At 42.1% G+C, this 26,329-nt stretch overlaps 1 protein-coding gene across 1 annotated transcript in view; it reads right to left on the reverse strand.

Moving 5' to 3' along the window:
- Positions 1–26,329, reverse strand: part of RIOX2 (ribosomal oxygenase 2) — a 231,024-nt gene that overhangs the window by 39,210 nt on the left and 165,485 nt on the right. The window contains exon 9 of the mRNA XM_053706047.1: positions 9,531–9,623. Coding sequence (XP_053562022.1) covers positions 9,531–9,623 — 93 coding nt within the window. The remainder of the gene's footprint in view (positions 1–9,530; positions 9,624–26,329) is intronic.

A 26,329-nucleotide genomic window follows, 5' to 3' on the forward strand; every position in this document is an offset into this window, starting at 1 on the left:
AATAACAGCGGGCTTCCTCTCACTTCAGTCAAAATATCTAAGACACACAAAGGTTAGAGGTACAGTGGCTGTTAGGCATGTAAAATCACCATAGCCCTCACAGACATAGAGAAATAGAAGATTACAGTGTCTTTTAGTATATAAAACCATCTTGCATACAGAGAAAGCTCATCCAGGGAGCTCCGATTCTCTAATTCCCCACACCAAGTCACTTACCCACTGTACTACAGTGGGAACAAGTATAAATAAAAAATATATAAAATAAGAATATACAGCCTCTGGGGGTAAATTTCTACATCTTAGGAAAGAATTCCCCCAAGTTTCTTCCACATATAAAGTGCCTGCCCCTGCCAAATAAATCCTTTCCTCCCAAGGATTCATATGTCCCAAAGAACTGCATTTCTATAACTCTATTAAGTCAAGTCCTCCCACCTGGAAAACAAAAGCAATTACCTGCATCTAGGCCGTCCTACCCTCACAGAGGACCTGTATCAAAAAGAAAGAACAGAGTAAACCTACTCAGGCTTTCTATACTAGGGGTAGCAAAGCAAGGGCCCACCTTACAGTTCCTAACTGCTTTTAAAGCCACCACTGCCCTACTGAAGAGGCTAACATGGAGTATGGCTAGACCCAATCTTGAGAGGAAAGATCAGAATAAACTTATTTTGGCTTTCAAAATAATAAAATCTTGATTGAAGTGAAATAAATTCCAATCTTCTCACCAAAACTTCAGCCTCCTCCTTGCACCGAGAGTCAAAGAGAATGACTGGGGTTTGTGGGAAGGGAGAGTGATACTTAACAGTTTGACTGTGGTGCGCTTTGCCTCCTCCTACTGGCCAGTGAGTGATATTCCCAACAGTAACTGATGATGCCGTGGACTCAACATATCTTAGAAAAGAAATCACTTTTTTTTCAAACTTTGGCACATATTGGTGGTAAAATGGTTGCATGAAAAGAGTCAAAATACCCCAAGTTTAATACCTTAGATTGTCTTCTTTTAAAAAAATATATAAATGTGAAGGGTTATTCAGGGATTCCTGACAGATATCACTATTAAAATGTAACTATCGCTAATTTTGAAAAAAAATAGTTTGGAAATAGCAAAGTGCTACTTGTACTTTTTGCCCTATAACTTGCAAAAAAAGCAAAGAACATGTAAACATTGGATATTTCTAAACTCAGGACAACATTTAGAAACTATTTAGCATGGGTGCTTTTTGGTGGTTGTAGATGTGTAACAGATTTTGGGGTCAAAGTTAGAAAAAGTGTGTGCGTTTTTAATTTTTTCATCATATTTTATAATAAAACATAATTTATGCTTACCTGATAAATTTATTTCTCTTGTAGTGTATACAGTCCACGGATCATCCATTACTTGTGGGATATTCTCCTTCCCAACAGGAAGTTGCAAGAGGATCACCCACAGCAGAGCTGCTAAATAGCTCCTCCCCTCACTGCCATATCCAGTCATTCGACCGAAACAAGCCGAGAAAAGGAGAAACCATAGGGTGCAGTGGTGACTGTAGTTTAATTAAAATTTAGACCTGCCTGAAAAGGACAGGGCGGGGCCGTGGACTGGATACACTACAAGAGAAATAAATTTATCAGGTAAGCATAAATTATGTTTTCTCTTGTTAAGTGTATCCAGTCCACGGATCATCCATTACTTGTGGGATACCAATGCCAAAGCTAAAGTACACGGATGATGGGAGGGACAAGGCAGGAACTTAAACGGAAGGAACCACTGCCTGTAGAACCTTTCTCCCAAAAACAGCCTCCGAAGAAGCAAAAGTATCAAATTTGTAAAATTTGGAAAAAGTATGAAGGGAAGACCAAGTTGCAGCCTTGCAAATCTGTTCAACAGAGGCCTCATTTTTAAAGGCCCAGGTGGAAGCCACAGCTCTAGTAGAATGAGCTGTAATCCTTCAGAGGCTGCTGTCCAGCAGTCACATAGGCTAAACGGATTAAAGTCCGAAGCCAAAAAGAAAGAGAGGTTGCCCGAGGACTTCTGACCTCGTTCCTCTGGTCCCAGAGTAAAACAACAAACAGGTTAGATGTTTGGCGAAAATCTTTAGATAGCCTGTAAGCAAAACTTCAGTAGGCAACGGACTACGTCTAGATTATGCAAAAGACGTTCCTTCTTTGAAGAAGGATTAGGACATAATGATGGAACAAGAATCTCTTGATTGATATTCTTGTTAGAAACCACCTTAGGGTAAAACCCAGGTTTTTGTACGCAGAACATACTTTATCTGAATGAAAGATCAGATAAGGAGAATCACAATGTAGGCAGATAACTCCGAGACTCTTCGAGGAGGAGGAAATAGCCATCAGAAAATAGAACTTTCCATAAAGAAGTTTGATATCAATAGAATGAAGGGGTTCAAACGGAACCCCTTGAAGAAACTTTAGAGAACCAAGTTTAAGCTCCATGGGAGGAGCAACAGGTTGAAACACAGGCTTAATTCTAACTAAAGCCTGACAAAATGCCTGAACGTCTGAACTTCTGCCAGACGCTTGTGTAAAAGAATAGACAGAGCAGAAATCTGTCCCTTTAAAGAACTAGCTGATAATAATCCTTTGTCCAAACCCTCTTGGAGGATGGACAATATCTTAGGAATCCTAACCCTACTCCATGAGTAATTCTTGGATTCACACCATGAAGATATTTACGCCATATCTTGTGGTAAATTTTCCTGGTGACAGGCTTTCGTTGCCTGTATTAAGGTATCAATACTGACTCGGAGAAGCCACGCTTTGATAGATCAAGCGTTCAATCTCCATGCAGTCAGTCTCAGAGAAAGTAGATTCGGATGATTGAAAGGATCTTGTATTAGAAGGTCTTGTCTCAGAGGCAGAGTCCATGGTGGAAAGGATGACATGTCCACTAGTCTGCATACCAGGTCTGCGTGGCCACGCAGGCGCTATCAATATCACCAATGCTCTTTCCTGTTTGATTTTGGCAATCAGGACGAGGGAGCAGAGGAAACGGTGGAAACACATAAGCCAGGTTGAAGAACCAAGGCGCTGCTAGAGCATCTATCAGTGCCGCTTCTGGGTCCCTGGATCCGTAACAAGGAAGCTTGGCGTTCTGGCGAGACGCCATGAGATCCAATTCTGGTTTGCCCCAACGGAGAACCAATTGAGCAAACACCTCCGGATGGAGTTCCCATTCCCACGGATGAGAAAGTCTGACGACTTTGAAAATCCGCCTCCCAGTTCTCTACACCTGGGATATGGATCGCTGACAGGTGGGCAAGAGTGAGTCTCTGCCAGCGAATTATCTTGGAGACTTCTGACATCGCTAGGGAACTCCTGGTTCCCCTCTTGATGGTTGATGTAAGCCACAGTCGTGATGTTGTCCGACTGAAATCTGATGAACCTCAGTGTTGCTAGGCTGAGGCCAAGCCAGAAGAGCATTGAATATTGCTCTTAACTGCAGAATTATTTATTGGTGAGGAGTTTATCCTCCTGAGTCCATGAACCCTGAGCCTTCAGGGAGTTCCAGACTGCACCCCAACCTAGAAGGCTGGCATCTGTTACAATTGTCCAATCTGGTCTGCGAAAGGTCATACCCTTGGACAGATGGGCCCAAGACAACCACCAGAGAAGAGAATCTCTGGTTTCCTGATCCAGATTTAGTAGAGGGGACAAATCTGTGTAATCCCCATTCCACTGACTGAGCATGCATAATTGCAGCGGTCTGAGATGCAGGCGCGCGAATGGCACTATGTCCATCGCCGCTACCATTAAGCCGATTACTTCCATGGCACTGAGCCACCGTGGGGCGCGGAATGGAGTGAAGAACACGGCAAGCATTTAGAAGTTTTGATAACCTGGACTCCGTCAGGTAAATTTTCATTTCTACAGAATCTATTAAGAGTCCCTAGGAAGGAAACCCTCGTGAGAGGAGATAGAGAACTCTTTTCTTTCGTTCCACTTTCCACCCATGCGACCTCAGGAATGCCAGAACTATCTCTGTATGAGATTTGGCAATTTGAAAGCTTGACGCCTGTATCAGGATAATCGTCCAGGTAAGGGAGCCCACCGCTATGCATCGCGGTCTTAGGACTGCCAGAAGTGAGCCCGGAACCTTTGTAAAAATTCTTGGGGCTGTAGCCAACCCTAATGGAAGAGCTACAAATTGGTAATGCCTGTCTAGAAAGGCAAAACCTCAGGAACTGATGATATTCTTGTGAATCGGAATGTGAAGGTAGGCATCCGTTAAGTCCACTGTGGTCATGTACTGACCCTCTTGGATCATGGGTAAAATGGTTCGAATAGTTTCCATCTTGAATGACGGAGCTCTGAGGAATTTGTTTAGGATCTTTAAATCCAAAAATTGGTCTGAAGGTTCCCTCTTTTTTGGGAACCACAAACAGATTTTGAATAAAACCCCTGTCCCTTGTTCCGTCCGCGGAACTGATGGATCACTCCCATTACAAGGAGATCTTGTACGCAGCTTAGGAATGCCTCTTTCTTTATCTGGTTTGCAGATAATCTTGAAAAGGGTGAAATCTCCCTTGTGGAGGAGAAGCTTTGAAGTCCAGAGAGATATCCCGGAGATATGATCTCCAACGCCCAGGGGATCCTGAACATCTCTTGCCCACGCCTGGGCGAAGAGAGAGAGTCTGGCCCCCTACTAGATCCGTTGTCGGATATGGGGGGCCGCTCCTTCATGCTGGCCTGCTTGCCCTTGTTCCAGGACTGGTTAGGTTTCCAGGCCTGCTTGGATTGAGCAAAAGTTCCCTCTTGTTTTGAAGCAGAGAAGTTGATGCTGCACCTGCCTTGAAATTTCGAAAGGGCACGAAAATTAGACTGTTTGGCCTTTGGATTTGGCCCTGTCCTGAGGAAGGGGTATGACCCTTACCTCCAGTAATGTCAGCAATAATTTCTTTCAAACCAGGCCCGAATAAGGTCTGCCCCTTGAAAGGAATGTTGAGTAATTTAGACTTTGAAGTCACATCAGCTGACCAGGATTTGAGGCCATAGCACCCTATGCGCCTGGATGGCGAATCCGGAATTCTTAGCCGTTAGTTTAGTCAAATGAACAATGGGCATCAGAAACAAATGAGTTAGCTAGCTTAAGAGTTCTAAGCTTGTCAACAATTTCAGTCAGTGGAGCTGTATGGATGGCCTCTTCCAGGGCCTCAAACCAGAATGCCGCCGCAGCAGTGACAGGCGCAATGCATGCAAGGGGCTGTAAAATAAAACCTTGTTGAATAAACATTTCTTAAGATAACCCCTAATATTTTATCCACTGGATCTGAAAAAGCACAACTGTCCTCAACCGGGATAGTGGTACGCTTTGCTAAAGTAGAAACTGCTCCTTCCACCTTAGGGACAGTCTGCCATAAGTCCCGTGTAGTGGCATCTATTGGAAACATTTTTCTAAATATAGAAGGTGTGGGAAAAGTGGCACACCGGGCCTATCCCACTCCTTACTAATAAATTCTGTAAGCCTTTTAGGTAGTGGAAAAACATCAGTACTCACCCGGCACTGCATAGTAATTTATCCAGTCTACACAATTTCTCTGGCACTGCAATTGTGTCACAGTCATTCAGAGCAGCTAATACCTCCCGAAGCAATACACGGAGGTTCTCAAGCTTAAATTTAAAATTAGAAATCTCTGAATCAGGTCTCCCCGATTCAGAGACGTCACCCACAGACTGAAGCTCTCCGTCCTCAGGTTCTGCATATTGTGACGCAGTATCAGACATGGCTCTTACAGCATCTACGCGCTCTGTATCTCGTCTAACCCCAGAGCTATCGCGCTTGCCTCTCAATTCAGGCAATCTGGATAATACCTCTGACAGGGTATTATTCATGATTGCAGCCATGTCCTGCAAAGTAATCGCTATGGGCGTCCCTGATGTACTTGGCGCCATATTAGCGTGCGTCCCTTGAGCGGGAGGCGAAGGGTCCGACACTTGGGGAGAGTTAGTCGGCATAACTTCCCCCTCGACAGACCCCTCTGGTGACAATTCTATTATAGATAAAGACTGATCTTTACTGTTTAAGGTGAAATCAATACATTTAGTACACATTCTCCTATGGGGCTCCACCATGGCTTTTAAACATAATGAACAAGTATCCTCTGTTTCAGACATGTTTGTACAGACTAGCAATGAGACTAGCAAGCTTGGAAAACACTTTAAAGCAAGTTAACAAGCAATATAAAAAACGTTACTTGTGCCTTTAAGAGAAACAAATTTTGACAAAATTTGAAATAACAGTGAAAAAAGGCAGTTACACTAACAAAATTTTTACAGTGTATGTAACAAGTCAGCAGAGCATTGCACCCACTTGCAAATGGATGATTAACCCCTTAATAACAAAAACAGAATAATAAATGACAAAAACGTTTTTTAAACACAGTCACAACAACTGCCACAGTCTACTGTGATTGTTACCCTCCTCAAACACGACTTTGAAGCCTTTTGAGGCCCTTCAGAGATGTCCTGTATCATGCAGAGGGAAGCTGAATGTCTCTGTCAGTATTTTTAGCTGCACAGAAAAGCACTAAAATAGGCCCTTCCCACTCATATTGCAACAGTGGGAAAGCTTCAGGAAACTGTTTCTAGGCAAAAATCAAGCCAGCCATGTGGAAAAAAAACTAGGCCCCAATAAGTTTTGTCACCAAACATATATAAAAACGATTAACATGCCAGCAAACGTTTTATATTACACTTTTATAAGAGTATGTATCTCTGTTAATAAGCCTGATACCAGTCGCTATCACTGCATTTAAGGCTTAACTTACATTAATCCGGTATCAGCAGCATTTTTCTAGCAAATTCCATCCCTAGAAATATATTAACTGCACATACCTTATTGCAGGAAAACCTGCACCGCCATTCCCCCTCTGAAGTTACCTCACTCCTCAGAATATGGTGAGAACGGCAGTGGATCTTAGTTACTCTTCTGCTAAGATCATAGAAATCACAGGCAGATTCTTCTTCTAATGCTGGCCTGAGATGAAACAGTACACTCCGGTACCATTTAAAAATAACAAACTTTTGATTGAAGTTAAAAAACGAACTATAATACACCACTCTCCTCTTACTACGTCCATCTTTGTTGAGAGTTGCAAGAGAATGACTGGGATATGGTAGTGAGGGGAGGAGCTATATAGCAGCTCTGCTGTGGGTGATCCTCTTGCAACTTCCTGTTGGGAAGGAGAATATCCCACAAGTAATGGATGATCCGTGGACTGGATACACTTAACAAGAGAAATGTATAGTAAATTATAAGATATGATGAAAATAATGGGTATCTTTAGAAAGTCCAATTTAATGGTGAGAGAAACGATAAATAATATGTGTGGGGTACAGTAAATGAGGTAAGAGGAAAATTACAGCAAAACACAAACACCGCAGAAATGTAAAAATAGCCCTGGTCCCAAACGGTAAGAAAATGGAAAAAGTGCTGTGGTCACTAAGGAGTTAAGTAAAGGAATGTAATGTAAATAGCTGGTAATATTGTAAGAGGGAGTCAGACAAACCAACATATTAATATTGTGGATTATTTTGGGTGAGAGGGTATTTAAAGAACCAATAAAATACAGTAGAATTGCATAATTAACAAGTGCATAATAAAAAGACAATGCAATAACACTCAGAAAAGCAGATTTTTTTTTTCTGACAAATTTATTTATCTCCCATTAGCCAGCCCCCTGTATCATGTGACAACACCACCAATCACAGACTAGTATACGTATACCCTGTGAGCTTTGTGCCTAAAAAAGTGTGAATATAAAAAGACTGCAAAATGTGGGTAATGAAAGTAAATTGGGAAACATTCTTAAAATCTCGTGCTCTTTCGGAATCATGAAAGTTTAATTTTGACTTAACTGTCCCTTTAAGTAGTTTTTAACAGAGCCAGTTGGTATTCTACAATGGTATTAATTTTAAAAGACACTTTTAACCTCATGTTTGCCAAACGGAGCTACTTACATATTGGATCTATTTATAAGTTGATTCAGCTTGCAACTGACCTATAGTCTTACTCCTGGGCTAATACAATTTTGACACATTTTACTCAAAACTGATCTAGTCTCCCTGCAAATAAACATTGGGACTAAATATGAACTCTAAAGACAAGCTACAGTACAGAGTGTGCTCTACAGAACATTCTGCAATCCATAGTGGCTTCAGCATAGCAGAGGAGAAAAGTTTGTAAAATATAAAAGTTCATTTTATTGAGTATCAATAAATAAAAAAACAATTGCGGGCACAGCCGGCACTCTCTCTTGCAGCCAACATTGTTCTATAGCACAACAACAGAGATATCTTGTAATTACAAGGTGGTTAGTGTCCCTTTCTCTCAAAAATAAATTAAATTATTTTCATTTAATCATCTGCATTAAAACAAATGTTCTTGTATTATGTATACACCAGATTTTAATGTAATTTAACTGTGTACATGTTTATTCTACTGTCCTCAGGCTAGAATGAGTTCTGCAGACTTCAAAACTTTGACCATGCAACATGCTGCACAGGGATTGCTTGGTCACTGTAGAATAAATATATATCTAGACTGAAAAACAATAGACATTTCAGTAACAAAGTCAGTTTTGGGGGTATGAGAGTACAGATTCAGAGAAAACAAAATGGTACAAGTGCTCCCTCTGTTGTTAATTTTTCTGATAGCTAAAATTAAATATCTGGTCTTTCCAGTTATGTGGGTTACGCAGCACAGGGCGAGAACAGTTTAATTCTAAACACAAGGAATGAAGTTTACAGCAGCTCATAAATACCATTATTTCCCCTGCAGGGAAAGGGAAAATGTTTTTCTGCCTTTCGCATGCTTTTTGTGGTTGTTGCAAACATATTAACCGATCAACAAAAACAGGCACAGGATGATACACGTTTTGTTGCCTGTCTTTACAGCTTTGCAAAGAAATAAAAAAATAAAATAAAAACATTGGGAATAACGTATTTTATCTTTTACAAGTCTCTGCCTGTGTTACTTTCCTTTGTGGGGAAAATTGGAGCTGCCCCTTTAACGAATAAACACAAATTAAATCTTTTCTGCAGGTAAGAAAAGAAGTAAAGGTTTAGATTTCCACTTTTCACTAAGTATATCCAGCAATGTTATTGTCAGTTGACGAATTCCTGTGTCAGCTAAAAAGTATGCACTCTTCACTTTTGTTGTCAGCAAATCCCAACATAAAAAAGGATATTTTTGTGCTGCTCGCTTGCTTACAGCAGTAGCACTAGCTACTACTTCAATTTTATTTGTTTAAGTTGCTGCTCAGCAAATTACAAATAATGTTGTCCAAATTCAGTTGAACCAAATGAACCAAGGAACTAATATAATTTTTTCAGGTCAAATGAATAGCCAGATATTATTGGTCTGTGAACATATCTAATAGTGTTTTTCTTGCTATGTACCTCAAACAAATCCCTCTGAATACAGCGACTACTATATTATTTCAAAAGTAAAAAATCTACACTAGCAAATAAGCTGCTATAAATTTCTTGCTAAAAAATTAAAGTAAGTAGTAGGTTTTATAACAGTTACTTACGTTAAGTGATTCGTCATGTGTGTTCATCATATGCTGTTCCCGACCATTTCTCATGGCATGGTAGACAAAAACCATCCGCTGGGTGGAGCTATCCTTTAATCAAGAAAGAACAACAAAAATGAATAGGTTAACAAACAAAATTATCGTGTGATGATATAGCGTAACAGCTGAGAAACTCATTGCTTTGCTACAGTGTAAGAGGGAGATACAACTATCTCCCTTACTTTTAATTACTTTGATTGTTTTACTAAATTATGTTTTAACAATATTTGAGGATTGTCAGAGCGACATCTATTCGATGATCACAAAGAGAAGCGGTGGGACTTAGCCTTAAACCATGAACAGGGACAAAAAGATTCTCCAGTCTGCGCCTAACAGCACAACAGAGAGCTGCTCTACATGTGAGTATATTGTTATTGACTACAGTGAACTACTGACTAGGAGATACCTTTTATTTTTCTATTTCAGAGCCTGTAGATTAGATGGATTATATATTAAAAGAGCTACAAACCGCTGACTGTTTATAACTTGACTGTGTTGTGGGTAGATACACTTACACATTATTATATGTTATGTGAGAATATATGAAGAGCCCCTACTTTTGGTTTTGTTAATCTTTCTCTTTTTTTATAACAGTGGGGACAACAATCTACAATACATACAAGGTAGAATGGCTAAACACTGTGACTGATCATATCAAATTATATTAAAAGGGACATTTAAGAATGACATCACCATTAAAAAGTGTAAGTGAAATAAATAACTATATGAAGTATAGATTTATTTATCTTCCCTCCTGTCTATTCTGTTTTTACTCCCACCAGGCTGGTGGTACAAAAACATAATTTATGTAAGAACTTACCTGATAAATTCATTTCTTTCATATTAGCAAGAGTCCATGAGCTAGTGACGTATGGGATCTACATTCCTTCCAGGAGGGGCAAAGTTTCCCAAACCTCAAAATGCCTATAAATACACCCCTCACCACACCCACAATTCAGTTTAACGAATAGCCAAGAAGTGGGGTGATAAAAAAGTGCGAAAGCATATAAAATAAGGAATTGGAATAATTGTGCTTTATACAAAATCATAACCACCACAAAAAAAGGGCGGGCCTCATGGACTCTTGCTAATATGAAAGAAATGAATTTATCAGGTAAGTTCTTACATAAATTATGTTTTCTTTCATGTAATTAGCAAGAGTCCATGAGCTAGTGACGTATGGGATAATGACTACCCAAGAAGTGGATCTTTCCACACAAGAGTCACTAGAGAGGGAGGGATAAAATAAAGACAGCCAATTCCTGCTGAAAATAATCCACACCCAAAATAAAGTTTAACGAAAAACATAAGCAGAAGATTCAAACTGAAACCGCTGCCTGAAGTACTTTTCTACCAAAAACTGCTTCAGAAGAAGAAAATACATCAAAATGGTAGAATTTAGTAAAAGTATGCAAAGAGGACCAAGTCGCTGCTTTGCAGATCTGGTCAACCGAAGCTTCATTCCTAAACGCCCAGGAAGTAGAAACTGACCTAGTAGAATGAGCTGTAATTCTCTGAGGCGGAGTTTTACCCGACTCAACATAGGCAAGATGAATTAAAGATTTCAACCAAGATGCCAAAGAAATGGCAGAAGCTTTCTGGCCTTTTCTAGAACCGGAAAAGATAACAAATAGACTAGAAGTCTTACGAAAAGATTTCGTAGCTTCAACATAATATTTCAAAGCTCTAACAACATCCAAAGAATGCAACGATTTCTCCTTAGAATTCTTAGGATTAGGACAAAATGAAGGAACCACAATTTCTCTACTAATGTTGTTGAAATTCACAACTTTAGGTAAAAATTCAAAAGAAGTTCGCAACACCGCCTTATCCTGATGAAAAATCAGAAAAGGAGACTCACAAGAAAGAGCAGATAATTCAGAAACTCTTCTGGCAGAAGAGATGGCCAAAAGGAACAAAACTTTCCAAGAAAGTAATTTAATGTCCAATGAATGCATAGGTTCAAACGGAGGAGCTTGAAGAGCTCCCAGAACCAAATTCAAACTCCAAGGAGGAGAAATTGACTTAATGACAGGTTTTATACGAACCAAAGCTTGTACAAAACAATGAATATCAGGAAGAATAGCAATCTTTCTGTTAAAAAGAACAGAAAGAGCAGAGATTTGTCCTTTCAAAGAACTTGCGGACAAACCTTTATCTAAACCATCCTGAAGGAACTGTAAAATTCTCGGTATTCTAAAAGAATGCCAGGAAAAATGATGAGAAAGACACCAAGAAATATAAGTCTTCCAGACTCTATAATATATCTCTCGAGATACAGATTTACGAGCCTGTAACATAGTATTAATCACAGAGTCAGAGAAACCTCTTTGACCAAGAATCAAGCGTTCAATCTCCATACCTTTAAATTTAAGGATTTCAGATCCTGATGGAAAAAAGGACCTTGTGACAGAAGGTCTGGTCTTAACGGAAGAGTCCACGGTTGGCAAGAGGCCATCCGGACAAGATCCGCATACCAAAACCTGTGAGGCCATGCCGGAGCTACCAGCAGAACAAACGAGCATTCCTTCAGAATCTTGGAGATTACTCTTGGAAGAAGAACTAGAGGCGGAAAGATATAGGCAGGATGATACTTCCAAGGAAGTGATAATGCATCCACTGCCTCCGCCTGAGGATCCCGGGATCTGGACAGATACCTGGGAAGTTTCTTGTTTAGATGGGACGCCATCAGATCTATTTCTGGAAGTTCCCACATTTGAACAATCTGAAAAAATACCTCTGGTGAAGAGACCATTCGCCCGGATGCAACGTTTGGCGACTGAGATAATCCGCTTCCCAATTGTCTACACCTGGGATATGAACCGCAGAGATTAGACAGGAGCTGGATTCCGCCCAAACCAAAATTCGAGATACTTCTTTCATAGCCAGAGGACTGTGAGTCCCTCCTTGATGATTGATGTATGCCACAGTTGTGACATTGTCTGTCTGAAAACAAATGAACGATTCTCTCTTCAGAAGAGGCCAAAACTGAAGAGCTCTGAAAATTGCACGGAGTTCCAAAATATTGATCGGTAATCTCACCTCCTGAGATTCCCAAACTCCTTGTGCCGTCAGAGATCCCCACACAGCTCCCCAACCTGTGAGACTTGCATCTGTTGAAATTACAGTCCAGGTCGGAAGCACAAAAGAAGCCCCCTGAATTAAACGATGGTGATCTGTCCACCATGTTAGAGAGTGTCGAACAATCGGTTTTAAAGATATTAATTGAGATATCTTCGTGTAATTCTTGCACCATTGCTTCAGCATACAGAGCTGAAGAGGTCGCATGTGAAAACGAGCAAAGGGGATCGCGTCCGATGCAGCAGTCATAAGACCTAGAATTTCCATGCATAAGGCTACCGAAGGGAATGATTGTGACTGAAGGTTTCGACAAGCTGTAATCAACTTTAGACGTCTCTTGTCTGTTAAAGACAGAGTCATGGACACTGAATCCATCTGGAAACCCAGAAAGGTTACCCTTGTCTGAGGAATCAAAGAACTTTTTGGTAAATTGATCCTCCAACCATGATCTTGAAGAAACAACACAAGTCGATTCGTATGAGATTCTGCTAAATGTAAAGACTGAGCAAGTACCAAGATATCGTCCAAATAAGGAAATACCACAATACCCTGTTCTCTGATTACAGACAGCAGGGCACCGAGAACCTTTGTAAAAATTCTTGGAGCTGTAGCTAGGCCAAACGGCAGAGCCACAAACTGGTAATGCTTGTCCAGAAACGAGAATCTCAGAAACTGATAATGATCTGGATGAATCGGAATATGCAGATATGCATCCTGTAAATCTATTGTGGACATATAATTCCCTTGCTGAACAAAAGGTAAGATAGTCCTTACAGTTACCATCTTGAACGTTGGTATCCTTACATAACGATTCAATATTTTTAGATCCAGAACTGGTCTGAAAGAATTCTCCTTCTTTGGTACAATGAAGAGATTTGAATAAAACCCCATCCCCTGTTCCGGAACTGGAACTGGCATAATTACTCCAGTCAACTCTAGATCTGAAACACATTTCAGAAATGCTTGAGCTTTTACTGGATTTACTGGGACACGGGAAAGAAAAAATCTCTTTGCAGGAGGTCTCAACTTGAAACCAATTCTGTACCCTTCTGAAACAATGCTCTGAATCCAAAGATTGTGAACAGAATTGATCCAAATTTCCTTGAAAAAACGTAACCTGCCCCCTACCAGCTGAGCTGGAATGAGGGCCGCACCTTCATGTGGACTTAGAAGCAGGCTTTGCCTTTCTAGCTGGCTTGGATTTATTCCAAACTGGAGATGGTCTCCAAACTGAAACTGCTCCTGAGGATGAAGGATCAGGCTTTTGTTCTTTGTTGAAACGAAAGGATCGAAAACGATTATTAGCCCTGTTTTTACCTTTAGATTTTTATCCTGTGGTAAAAAAGTTCCTTTCCCACCAGTAACAGTTGAAATAATGGAATCCAACTGAGAACCAAATAATTTGTTACCCTGGAAAGAAATGGAAAGTAAAGTTGATTTAGAAGCCATATCAGCATTCCAAGTTTTAAGCCATAAAGCTCTTCTAGCTAAAATAGCTAGAGACATAAACCTGACATCAACTCTGATAATATCAAAAATGGCATCACAGATAAAATTATTAGCATGTTGAAGAAGAATAATAATATCATGAGAATCACGATGTGTTACTTGTTGCGCTAAAGTTTCCAACCAAAAAGTTGAAGCTGCAGCAACATCAGCCAAAGATATAGCAGGTCTAAGAAGATTACCTGAACACAGATAAGCTTTTCTTAGAAAGGACTCAATTTTCCTATCTAGAGGATCCTTAAACAAAGTACCATCTGACGTAGGAATAGTAGTACGTTTAGCAAGGGTAGAAATAGCCCCATCAACTTTAGGGATCTTGTCCCAAAATTCTAGTCTGTCAGACGGCACAGGATATAATTGCTTAAAACGTTTAGAAGGAGTAAATGAATTACCCAAATTATCCCATTCTTTGGAAATTACTGCAGAAATAGCATCAGGGACAGGAAAAACTTCTGGAATAACTACAGGAGATTTAAAAACCTTATTTAAACGTTTAGATTTAGTATCAAGAGGACCAGAATCCTCTATTTCTAAAGCAATTAGGACTTCTTTAAGTAAAGAACGAATAAATTCCATTTTAAATAAATATGAAGATTTATCAGCATCAACCTCTGAGACAGAATCCTCTGAACCAGAGGAATCATCAGAATCAGAATGATGATGTTCAGTTAAAAATTCATCTGTAGGGAGAGAAGTTTTAAAAGATTTTTTACGTTTACTAGAAGGAGAAATAACAGACATAGCCTTCTTTATGGATTCAGAAACAAAATCTCTTATATTATCAGGAACATTCTGCACCTTAGATGTTGAAGGAACTGCAACAGGCAATGGTACTTTACTAAAGGAAATATTATCTGCTTTAACAAGTTTGTCATGACAATCAATACAAACAACAGCTGGAGAAATAGCTACCAAAAGTTTACAGCAGATACACTTAGCTTTGGTAGATTCAGCACTTGACAGCGATTTTCCTGTAGTATCTTCTGACTCAGATGCAACGTGAGACATCTTGCAATATGTAAGAGAAAAAACAACATATATATAAAGCAAAATTGATCAAATTCCTTAAATGACAGTTTCAGGAATGGGAAAAAATGCCAAAGAACAAGCTTCTAGCAACCAGAAGCAATAAAAAATGAGACTTAAATAATGTGGAGACAAAAGTGACGCCCATATTTTTTCGCGCCAAATAAGACGCCCACATTTATTTGGCGCCTAAATGCTTTTTGGCGCCAAAAATGACGCCACATCCGGAACGCCGACATTTTTGGCGCAAAATAACGTCAAAAAATGACGCAACTTCCGGCGACACGTATGACGCCGGAAACGGAAATAGAATTTTTGCGCCAAAAAGGTCCGCGCCAAGAATGACGCAATAAAATGAAGCATTTTCAGCCCCCGCGAGCCTAACAGCCCACAGGGAAAAAGTCAAATTTTAAGGTAAGAAAAATGTTAAAATGCATTATCCCAAATATGAAACTGACTGTCTGAAAATAAGGAAAGTTGAACATTCTGAGTCAAGGCAAATAAATGTTTGAATACATATATTTAGAACTTTATAAACAAAGTGCCCAACCATAGCTAGGAGTGTCACAGAAAATAAGACTTACTTACCCCAGGACACTCATCTACATATAGTAGATAGCCAAACCAGTACTGAAACGAGAATCAGCAGAGGTAATGGTATATATAAGAGTATATCGTCGATCTGAAATGGGAGGTAAGAGATGAATCTCTACGACCGATAACAGAGAACTTATGAAATAGACCCCTTAGAAGGAGATCACTGCATTCAAATAGGCAATACTCCTCACATCCCTCTGACATTCACTGCACGCTGAGAGGAAAACCGGGCTCCAACTTGCTGCGGAGCGCATATCAACGTAGAATCTAGCACAAACTTACTTCACCACCTCCATCGGAGGCAAAGTTTGTAAAACTGAATTGTGGGTGTGGTGAGGGGTGTATTTATAGGCATTTTGAGGTTTGGGAAACTTTGCCCCTCCTGGAAGGAATGTATATCCCATACGTCACTAGCTCATGGACTCTTGCTAATTACATGAAAGAAATTAACCTTTCATGACTACATTTTAAAAAGAGTGCTACTTTACTTTTACTATGAATGTTTTTTTATTGCACGCTCTTCATGAATTTTGAGAGCTTACAGGAACAGTAAACACCTTTTTTTTATATAAAATGCTTAGTTATGTGTAATGAAACAACTTTATAATATACTTACATTATTTATTGTGCCCCTTTTAATTTAGAATTTAAAATGCACCTGTTGACTCATCAAGGCTAACCAAGCTACACATTTGTCCTTAATTGGCTTTATCAGATAACAACTGCAAAATTATGCAATATAACCATGCCTCGCCTTATTGCCTGCAGACAAAAGCCCTGTTTGGCTTCCCCAAAATTCCCAAATAAGGTTTGGCTACAGAAAATCAATTGCTGTAAAAGGGGTGTTTTTTAATGTTTAGATATGATATTCTTTAGCAAAACAACATAAATGTATTGTAATTATAAGGTGTTTACTGTCCCTTTAATTTTGCCTTGGCCATAATAATAAAAAAATTACATGTCCCATTAGTGACACCAAAACTGCTCGGGAGCCACAGAGCACTGCTGGTCCAGAGCTGAAACAGCAACTGACCCAATAAGTAGCGGTAGTTGTACAGCTGGGTCATGGGACTAGAGATGCTGATTCAGTCAGCTTCAGTATTTATTCAGAATTAACAGTACTTGGCGGCTCTCGAGCAGTACTTTAACTATAAGTTAAACTTTACCCTTTGCAGGGGGTTAAACACATAAAGTTGGGGTGTAAGTGTTAAAATGACATGCTTATTTTAATTCTAAAATACCATCTTAACCCAACATACCCTTAAAGGAGTTTAAGCCATTTTTTCTTTGTTGTTGCCCTTGTTGAAATGTAGGCTTGTAGTGGTTTGTCCCTGTCTAGCTACTGAGCTGCACTAGTTGAGTTAGCCGCTAAACAACTGATACTGGTATATCAGCATCTCTTCTTAGTTTCAATGATTTTAACGTAACGTTATTGTGTAAAAATATAAATAATAATGACGGCATTTAAAAAAAAAATCCCCAAATAGGATACATACACATCATTACAGTTTTGCAAGCAGAATATTTAGTGCCGCAAAAACATAAATTATGCTTACCTGATAATTTCCTTTTCTTCTGATGGAAAGAGTCCACAGCTGCATTCATTACTTTTGGGAATTAAGAACCTGGCCACCAGGAGGTTGCAAAGACACCCCAGCCAAAGGCTCCCCCACTTCCCTCATCCCCCAGTCATTCTGCCGAGGAACAAGGAACAGTAGAAGAAATATCAGGGTGAAAAGGTGCCAGAAGAATAAAAGGACGCCCCACATAAAATTACGGGTGGGGAGCTGTGGACTCTTTCCATCAGAAGAAAATAAATAATCAGGTAAGCATAATTTATGTTTTTCTTCTTAAATGGAAAGAGTCCACAGCTGCATTCATTACTTTTGGGAAACAATACCCAAGCTATAGAGGACATGAATGCCAAGACAGGAGGGTACAATAGGCGGTCCATACTGAGAACACCAGGCCTGAACCTCTACCCAATAAAAAACCCGCTTTGTCCGAAGCCGAGAAAAAATTTCAAGGAAAAGCCCCAGTGACACTGACTCGCAGCCAGTCCAGAGCCAAACTAGAGACCGCAAAATGAACTCGACTGAGCCAACAGTCCAACAAGAGACACCGTCGCCCAACAGACGGTCCCCCACCATTCACCCCTCACAAAGGAAGGGTGAACCAGCTAAAATCCCCAAGGGGAACAAGGCAAAAGAGGACAGAGGAAACCGAAAAGTCCCTTAATACAAAAAACAGCACCTCCAAGAGTGGGCCCAGCACACAGAGACTCAAATAAACCCAAACAGGGAAAGAGGCAACTCTTATACCAGGCGAAACACGGGATAATACCGGGCACGGGGACCGAAAAGACGTCTCCCCAACAACCTACAAGCATGGAACGCAACCAAAGAGGCAAAGTCCTCCCAGCGCCTACCCATAGAATACCCAAGTATTCGACCATGAAAGAGCGTGTAATAGACCCAGGCGAAACCCCAAGTTCGAGAACACAGAGTCCATAACCAGACAACACAGAGGGAGCTTGCAAGGAAGAAGAAGCAGTCGTCAAGAAACGGACCACACAAATCAGCCCCCAACAGAAGGCACGCTCCAGGCAACCTAAGCCGCCGGACCTACTCACAGGTCCCTAAAAAGGGGAACACAAAGCCTCCATTGAGGCCCCCCGAGAAGGAGAGAATACCCTCAGAACCCGAAGGAAGAGGAAACCGTCTCCTGTCAAAGGAGCAAGGATAAAGGAAAAAACATCTCCTAGCAGACTGAGCTATCAGAATAGACTCAGCAAGCTCACACATTCCAAAGGATACTGTGACCCATAGACCGCTCTGGCATTCTGACCTGCAGACCCAGCTGGGCCACCAATACAAGGGAACAAAGAATCCCGAAACTGGTACAGGAACGAGGTAAAAATGGCAGAGCCATCTCCCCAGAGTACAAGTACAACCCAACTCTGAAAACAGACAAGGCCATGGACCTAAGGATCTATCAAAACAAGGCCCCACAGTCTGACATGGAACCAGCAAGATTCCAGGTGGAACCCAGTCCACCTTCCACTTCCCAACCAGGAGAAGCCCCTAGTAAGGACTCCATCTCCCTAAGAAGAGAATATCCCCTAAAGAAAAAGGGAAGAGGTCGGAAGGGCAATAACCGTCCTCAAGGACTGAAGCCACCGGCTAAACGGGAAGAAAAAAATCCCCTGCAAATGTCCTAGAAAGGACCCCCTCACAAGTAGTTCGCCCAACAGAGGCGCAGCCAACCCATTCGTCTGCAGAGCAGAGAATCCACGGGTACACTGGCAAACTAACAGGGAAATGCTACCCCAAGGAGCACCAGAAACTGGAATCCAGCGCCAGCAGCTGGGTAGAAACCCACCAATCTTGAGGTGCAAGCCACCCAGCTAACCCCAGACGACATGGGTTACTCTGTAGCAAGGTGTAATAAATACTCTGATAAATCGGGCCAAACCTGACCCGGTTAGGTAGATGGAGCAAAGACATAGCCCCAGTTCCCACCACCGTGGAACATCACGACCAGCCCTGAGATCCAAAACAACCCAAAACTGGGACAGGAGCGAAGCCCCAGAAAGAGGAAGACTCAGGAAGAAAAACAGTTCCGGGTACCTAATAGTTCAGGCAACTATACCCTGGAACTAAACACCCCGACTTGGCAAAAGCCAGACAATGGGAAAGGAGCATATCCAGAGAATCCGGACAGCGAAGAGAACTCGAAAGCCCCGACCAAAGGAAGGAACTACCCCTAGATAAAGTGCAGCTCTCCAAGGAGCAAGGCTAGAAGTCAAATGAAGGGCTTCATAAGGCCACAGGACAACAGAAGGGATACCTCAAAGTTCCCAAAACCCTACTAGCAGGACTAGTCTCCCCATCATCTCCACACAGGCAGAAGACACAGGAGAGAGAAAGGTACCAAGTCTTCCCAGCTCCGGGAAACCCCGAGCTAAGCAAGTCCCTACAGGGATCAACCAACATCCGGAACACAGATACCCAAAAGGAGATCTAACTCACCCGGAGACAATGGAAGAAGACCCAGAGGTCTCATAACTCAGACAGACCTTACGCGGCCCAGAGTAAGAGCCGTATCTAGATACACTAGAAACAGCTGACACGCACCTCTTTAAGGTGCCAAAAGCAGCAACAGGTTTTAAAATACAAAACCTTCCGCATGCTGGACAGCTATCCATACAAGCTGTTGGATCAAGCCTCAATAGGACCATCCAGAAGCCTACAACTGAAGGCCAAATCACTCAACCAGTGGTTATGGGGTGCTACGTCCGCCAGCCCTCCCCCCACATGGAGGAGGAAACTCTTGGTTCTGATGAAATCAGATGTCATATAGAGTGACGCAGCGGAACACTCCCCTGCCCGGTCATCTATGACTGAAGGCTATAAGGACTGAAACAATCCTTTCCCGCCTCGCGAACCCACAGGTCCTCTCGAATGCTTAGTTGAACATTCAAAACAATGATAACTTGAGCACTCAGCGCTACTACCGAACCAGTCCAGCAGAAACAGTGCTACGTGTCTGAAAAGCAACAAAACCATGCATAAGTTCTCCCACATAGGGGAAAAAGAGAAAAAGAGAAAACGGACATTATTAAACATAGGACTAACATGTCCAAACAACTTCCGAAAAAGTAACAAAGAGTATCGATCCCAGATGGTTCCCGAAGGAAACAAACACAAATAAAAGACATCCCATCGGATACAAAATAAAAAATAAGGCAACCCAAAGGTTAACGCCCAAAAGACACAGGCCTACCCGCAGGACCAGCCAAACAGAGCCCTATCTTTCAAAAAACTGGGAAAGATCTCAAACAAATGACAAACAGGAGATAACCCCATCCCCACATGTCTAATGAGGTGCACCATTCGAATTATCAGACTGAAATTCCCCATATCGAAAGGCACAACACTTCGGAACAGTTACACCCGCTGGGAACTGTAGAGGCCCACCCCAAGGCGGAAGACCCGGGACAATAGGGTACAAGCACAATCTCAAATAAACGTCTGGACTCTGCAGACGGACCATCGCTAACATTATCTGGAAGCGAAAACTTGCTGCAACCTCCGGGGGGAACACGCCACCCCGCATGGAGGAACCATAAACTGGGTTACCCGCATGCGTAGAAGTATGACTAGGAAGGGAACTCGCCTCTTGGAGGACGGGGCCCCCAGAGGCGGATGGCTCTGCAGTCTTGATTCCCCGAGAATGAGGAACCAGACGCTCTGATATGGCATTTGAAACAAAACTGATCGACATGTGTAAACGAGGCCAAAATAGTCTCGTATCAGAAGCCTCCGTAACTGAATCTAAAACGAGCACAGTCTCAGCATCAGAATCCTCCATAACTGGATAGAGGAAATATTAATATGGACTAAAGTATGACAACAAAAACGTCACCTGACACCTACAATGGCTGGGGCACTCACCACCTCCTATGACCAGACCCCTGCGGACTAGAATATCTCCTTCTCCATACAGTCAATAATGCGGAAATGGGGAACGGAACCACGGCCGAACATAAGGTGAACCTAACAGTCCAAAAAAGCGTGTCCAACCAAAAGGCTGCGTCACTTCCAAAGGCCTCAAAGTTCCAACCACGAGCCCATAAACATCACACATAAGCAGGTTGAATCACATAACAAACATGATTATAGACCCCCCCGTTCAATAACCCCCCTCAGGAGACATTAACCCTCGATTCCAAGATACTAACAGAGACTCACTGAGACCCTTATGTCATATAGTTAGACCCACAAAGGTGTGGTAACCTCTCGGGAAAACATTCACATTACAGTACATTGACGATAAAGTAAAATGAAACGATCTTACCGGAATCTACGCCGTGGAACAGGAACACGGCCTTTCAAGTGTGATGAATAGTGGCATCGCCTCCGCCATGGACTTGAGAGAAGAAAGCAGGCAGCGAAGCGAAGTTCGACAACGCCGATTGCTTGAGGAGCTGTTAATATGATTTGGGATGGTTTCGCAGAAAGACTCTCCCTGCATCTCCGGACTCTAACTTTCATCCAAGCCCTCACTGAGAGACTGACAGGACTACTTAAAACTCCTGTCCCATGCCGAAGAGTACTACCTTCCATAAGAGACAAAAATTAAAAATTCTGAACCGTCTCTGCCAACCTCCTGGGACGAAAGGCAAAGAATGACTGGGGGATGAGGGGAGTGGGAGGAATATTTAAGCCTTTGGCTGGGGTGTCTTTGCCTCCTCCTGGTGGCCAGGTTTTTAATTCCGAAAAGTAATGAATGCAGCTGTGGACTCTTTCCATTTAAGAAGAAAATGTGGTTTCTACATATATTTCCTACCACACAACAGTACCCAAATTACCTATGAATATATGTGAGAATGCACAAGACTGTTGACTTCTGAATGAATTGGAGTGCAGCTAATATACAATATTGCCAAATTTGTTAATATCGGCACAAATTGTATACTGAATGTTTGTTAAACAATCTATACATTCGTTTGCATGAGAAACAAGGGATCTGAAGAAGAAAAAACATTATTTTTAATCTTTAATCTTTTGAATGTGTAGCTGCCAGCCTCTCAATAGAGAGAGGATTCCGAATACTGCTAATATACAGACCCCCAGGAGATGGGAAGAGATTTCTTCAGGAACTCCAAGACCTTTTGGCTGGCTTAATCCTTGAACACCCCAGATGGCTTATATTAGGAGACTTCAACACTTGGATCGACAACACCCTATCCTTGCTTGGGCAGGATCTCCTCAGCTTGATGAGTACACTCGGCTTTACACAAATCGTCACCACTCCCACCCACAGAAAAGGTCATACACTTGATCTAGTGTTTCAGTCTGGACTAGAAGTGTCACCAGTAACTGTAAACCCAGTTACCTGGTCAGACCACCACTCCATTCACTTCTCCATTGTATCACAATCAACCAGACACCAGCCTCAGAACCTGGTCAAACACCGCTCATTAAAAGGGGTGACACCACCGGATGTAGCATCACATATGGATCTAAATGAACTAATGGGCACCTGCGAAGACCCCAGCTCCTTAGTCCGACTCTACAACAAAACCATGAGAGACACCCTAGAAAGCATTGCACTATCTCGCATACGCACTGTCCAAACCCACAACAATGCACCGTGGTTTTATAGCTCCATCAGAGAAATGAAAAGAACAGGACGTAAGCTCGAGAGAAAGTGGCGCAGAACACATGATCCAGAGGATAAAGCCGCTCTCAGAAAAAATCTTCATTTTTATCACGCAAAATTGCACTCTCCCACAATAGACCCAAGCAACTGTTTCGCACAGTAGAAAGGCTCTGCAAAACAGCATGCATACTTAGCCCTACCAACTTTTCTCAGGATAAATGTGAAGCATTTGCGAACTTCTTCAGAGACAAGATTTCCTCAATCCGAACCGCTATCACAGCAGGCCAAACAGTTACACACCAGAACCACTACAATGGAATGCCAGATTGCCCCAGTTTATGGGCCACTTTTACACATGTGGATATAAAAGGAGTTAAAAACACCATACAAAACAGAATTTATGCTTACCTGATAAATTTCTCTCTCTTGTGATGTATCGAGTCCACGGATTCATCCATACTTATGGGATATTCTCCTTCCCAACAGGAAGTGGCAGAGAGAGCACCCACAGCAGAGCTATCCATATAGCTCCTCCCTTAGCTCCACCCCCCAGTCATTCGACCGAAGGCTAGGAAGAAAAAGGAGAAACTATAGGGTGCAGCGGTGACTGAAGTTTTTTTAAATAAAAATATACTACCTGTCTTAAATAGACAGGGCGGGCCGTGGACTCGATACATCACAAGAGAAAGAAATTTATCAGGTAAGCATAAATTCTGTTTTCTCTTGTAAAATGTATCGAGTCCACGGATTCATCCATACTTATGGGATACCAATACCAAAGCTTTAGGACACGGATGAAGGGAGGGACAAGACAGGTACCTTAAACGGAAGGCACCACTGCTTGTAGAACCTTTCTCCCAAAAATAGCCTCCGAAGAAGCAAAAGTATCAAATTTGGAAAATTTGGAAAAAGTATGAAGCGAAGACCAAGTCGCCACCTTACAAATCTGTTCAACAGAAGCCTCATTTTTAAAAGCCCATGTAGAAGCCACTGCTCTAGTAGAATGAGCAGTAATTCTTTCAGGAGGCTGCTGGCCAGCAGTCTCATACGGCAAATGGATGAAGCTTTTCAGCCAAAAGGAAAGAGAGGTAGCCGTAGCCTTTTGACCTCTCCGTTTACCAGAATAAACAACAAACAATGAAGATGTTTGACGGAAATCTTTAGTTGCTTGTAAGTAGAACTTTAAAGCACGAACCACATCAAGATTGTGCAACAGACGTTCCTTCTTTGATGAAGGATTAGGACACAGAGAAGGAACAAAAATCTCCTTATTGATATTCCTATTAGAAACAACCTTAGGAAGAAACCCAGGTTTGGTACGCAAAACCACCTTATCAGCATGGAAAACTAGGTAAGGTGAGTCACACTGTAAAGCAGATAACTCAGAAACTCTTCGAGCCAAAGAGATAGCTACTAAAAACAAAACTTTCCAAGATAGAAGCTTAATATCTATGGAATGCATAGGTTCAAACGGAACCCCTTGAAGAACATTAAGAACCAAATTTAGGCTCCATGGTGGAGCAACAGGTTTAAATACAGGCTTGATCCTGACCAAGGCCTGACTAAACGCTTGAACGTCTGGGACATCTGCCAGACGTTTGTGTAAAAGAATAGACAAAGCAGATATTTGTCCTTTTAAGGAACTAACTGATAATCCCTTCTCCAATCCTTCTTGGAGAAAGGAAAATATCAGAGGAATCCTAATCTTACTCCATGAGTAACCCTTGGATTCACACCAACAAAGATATCTGCGCCAAATCTTATGATAGATTTTCCTGGTGACAGGCTTTCTAGCCTGAATCAGGGTATCAATGACCGACTCAAAGAAACCACGCTTTGATAGAATCAGGCGTTCAATCTCCAAGCAGTCAGACGCAGAGAAGTTAGATTTGGATGCTTGAATGGACCTTGGATTAGAAGGTCCTGCCTCATTGGCAGAGTCCACGGTGGAACAGATGACATGTCCACCAGGTCTGCATACCAAGTCCTGCGTGGCCACGCAGGCGCTATCAGAATCACCAAAGCTCTCTCCTGCTTGATTCTGGCAACCAGACGTGGGAGGAGAGGAAACGGTGGAAATACATAAGCCAGATTGAAGGATCAGGGCACTGCTAGAGCATCTATCAGTACCGCCTGGGGATCCCGGGACCTGGACCCGTAACAAGGAAGTTTGGCGTTCTGTCGGGATGCCATCAGATCCAATTCTGGTGTGCCCCATAGCTGAGTCAGCTGGGCAAATACCTCCGGATGGAGCTCCCACTCCCCCGGATGAAAAGTCTGATGACTTAGGAAATCCGCCTCCCAGTTCTCTACCCCTGGGATATGGATTGCTGAGAGATGGCAAGAGTGATCCTCCGCCCATCGGATTATTTTGGTTACCTCCATCATCGCTAGAGAACTCCGTGTTCCTCCTTGATGATTGATATAGGCTACAGTCGTGATGTTGTCCGACTGAAATCTGATGAATTTGGCCGCAGCTAGCTGAGGCCATTCCTGAAGCGCATTGAATATCGCTCTCAGTTCTAGAATGTTTATCGGGAGGAGAGATTCCTCCCGAGACCATAAGCCCTGTGCTTTCAGGGATTTCCAGACTGCACCCCAGCCTAGCAGCTGTCGTTACTATGAGCCACTCTGGCTTGCGGAAACACATTCCCTGAGACAGGTGGTCCTGAGACAACCACCAGAGAAGAGAATCTCTGGTCTCTTGGTCTAGATGCAGTTGAGGAGATAAATCTGCATAATCCCCATTCCACTGTTTGAGCATGCATAGTTGCAGTGGTCTGAGGTGTAGGCGGGCATAAGGAACTATGTCCATTGCCGCTACCATGAGTCCGATTACCTCCATACACTGAGCCACTGATGGCCGAGGAATGGAATGAAGAGCTCGGCAAGTGATTAAAAGTTTTGATTTTCTGACCTCCGTCAGAAATATTTTTATTTCTACCGAGTCTATCAGAGTCCCTAGGAAGGAAACTCTTGTGAGGGGGGAGAGAGATCTCTTTTTTATGTTCACCTTCCATCCGTGAGATCTCAGAGAAGCCAACACGATGTCCGTGTGAGACTTGGTTAGCTAGAAAGTCGACGCCTGAATTAAGATGTTGTCTAGATAAGGCGCCACTGCTATACCCCACGGTCTTAGAACCGCCAAAAGGGACCCTAGCACCTTTGTGAAAATTCTGGGAGCCGAGGCCAACCCGAAAGGAAGGGCCACAAACTGGTAATGCCTGTTCATAAAGGCGAATCTGAGGAATTGATGATGATCTCTTTGAATAGGGATGTGTAGATACGCATCCTTTAAATCCACGGTAGTCATATATTGACCCTCCTGGATCAGAGGAAGAATAGTCCGAATAGTCTCCATCTTGAAAGATGGTACTTTG

This window comes from Bombina bombina, chromosome 3 (assembly GCF_027579735.1).
Source record: "Bombina bombina isolate aBomBom1 chromosome 3, aBomBom1.pri, whole genome shotgun sequence".
Lineage (NCBI taxonomy): Eukaryota > Metazoa > Chordata > Amphibia > Anura > Bombinatoridae > Bombina > Bombina bombina.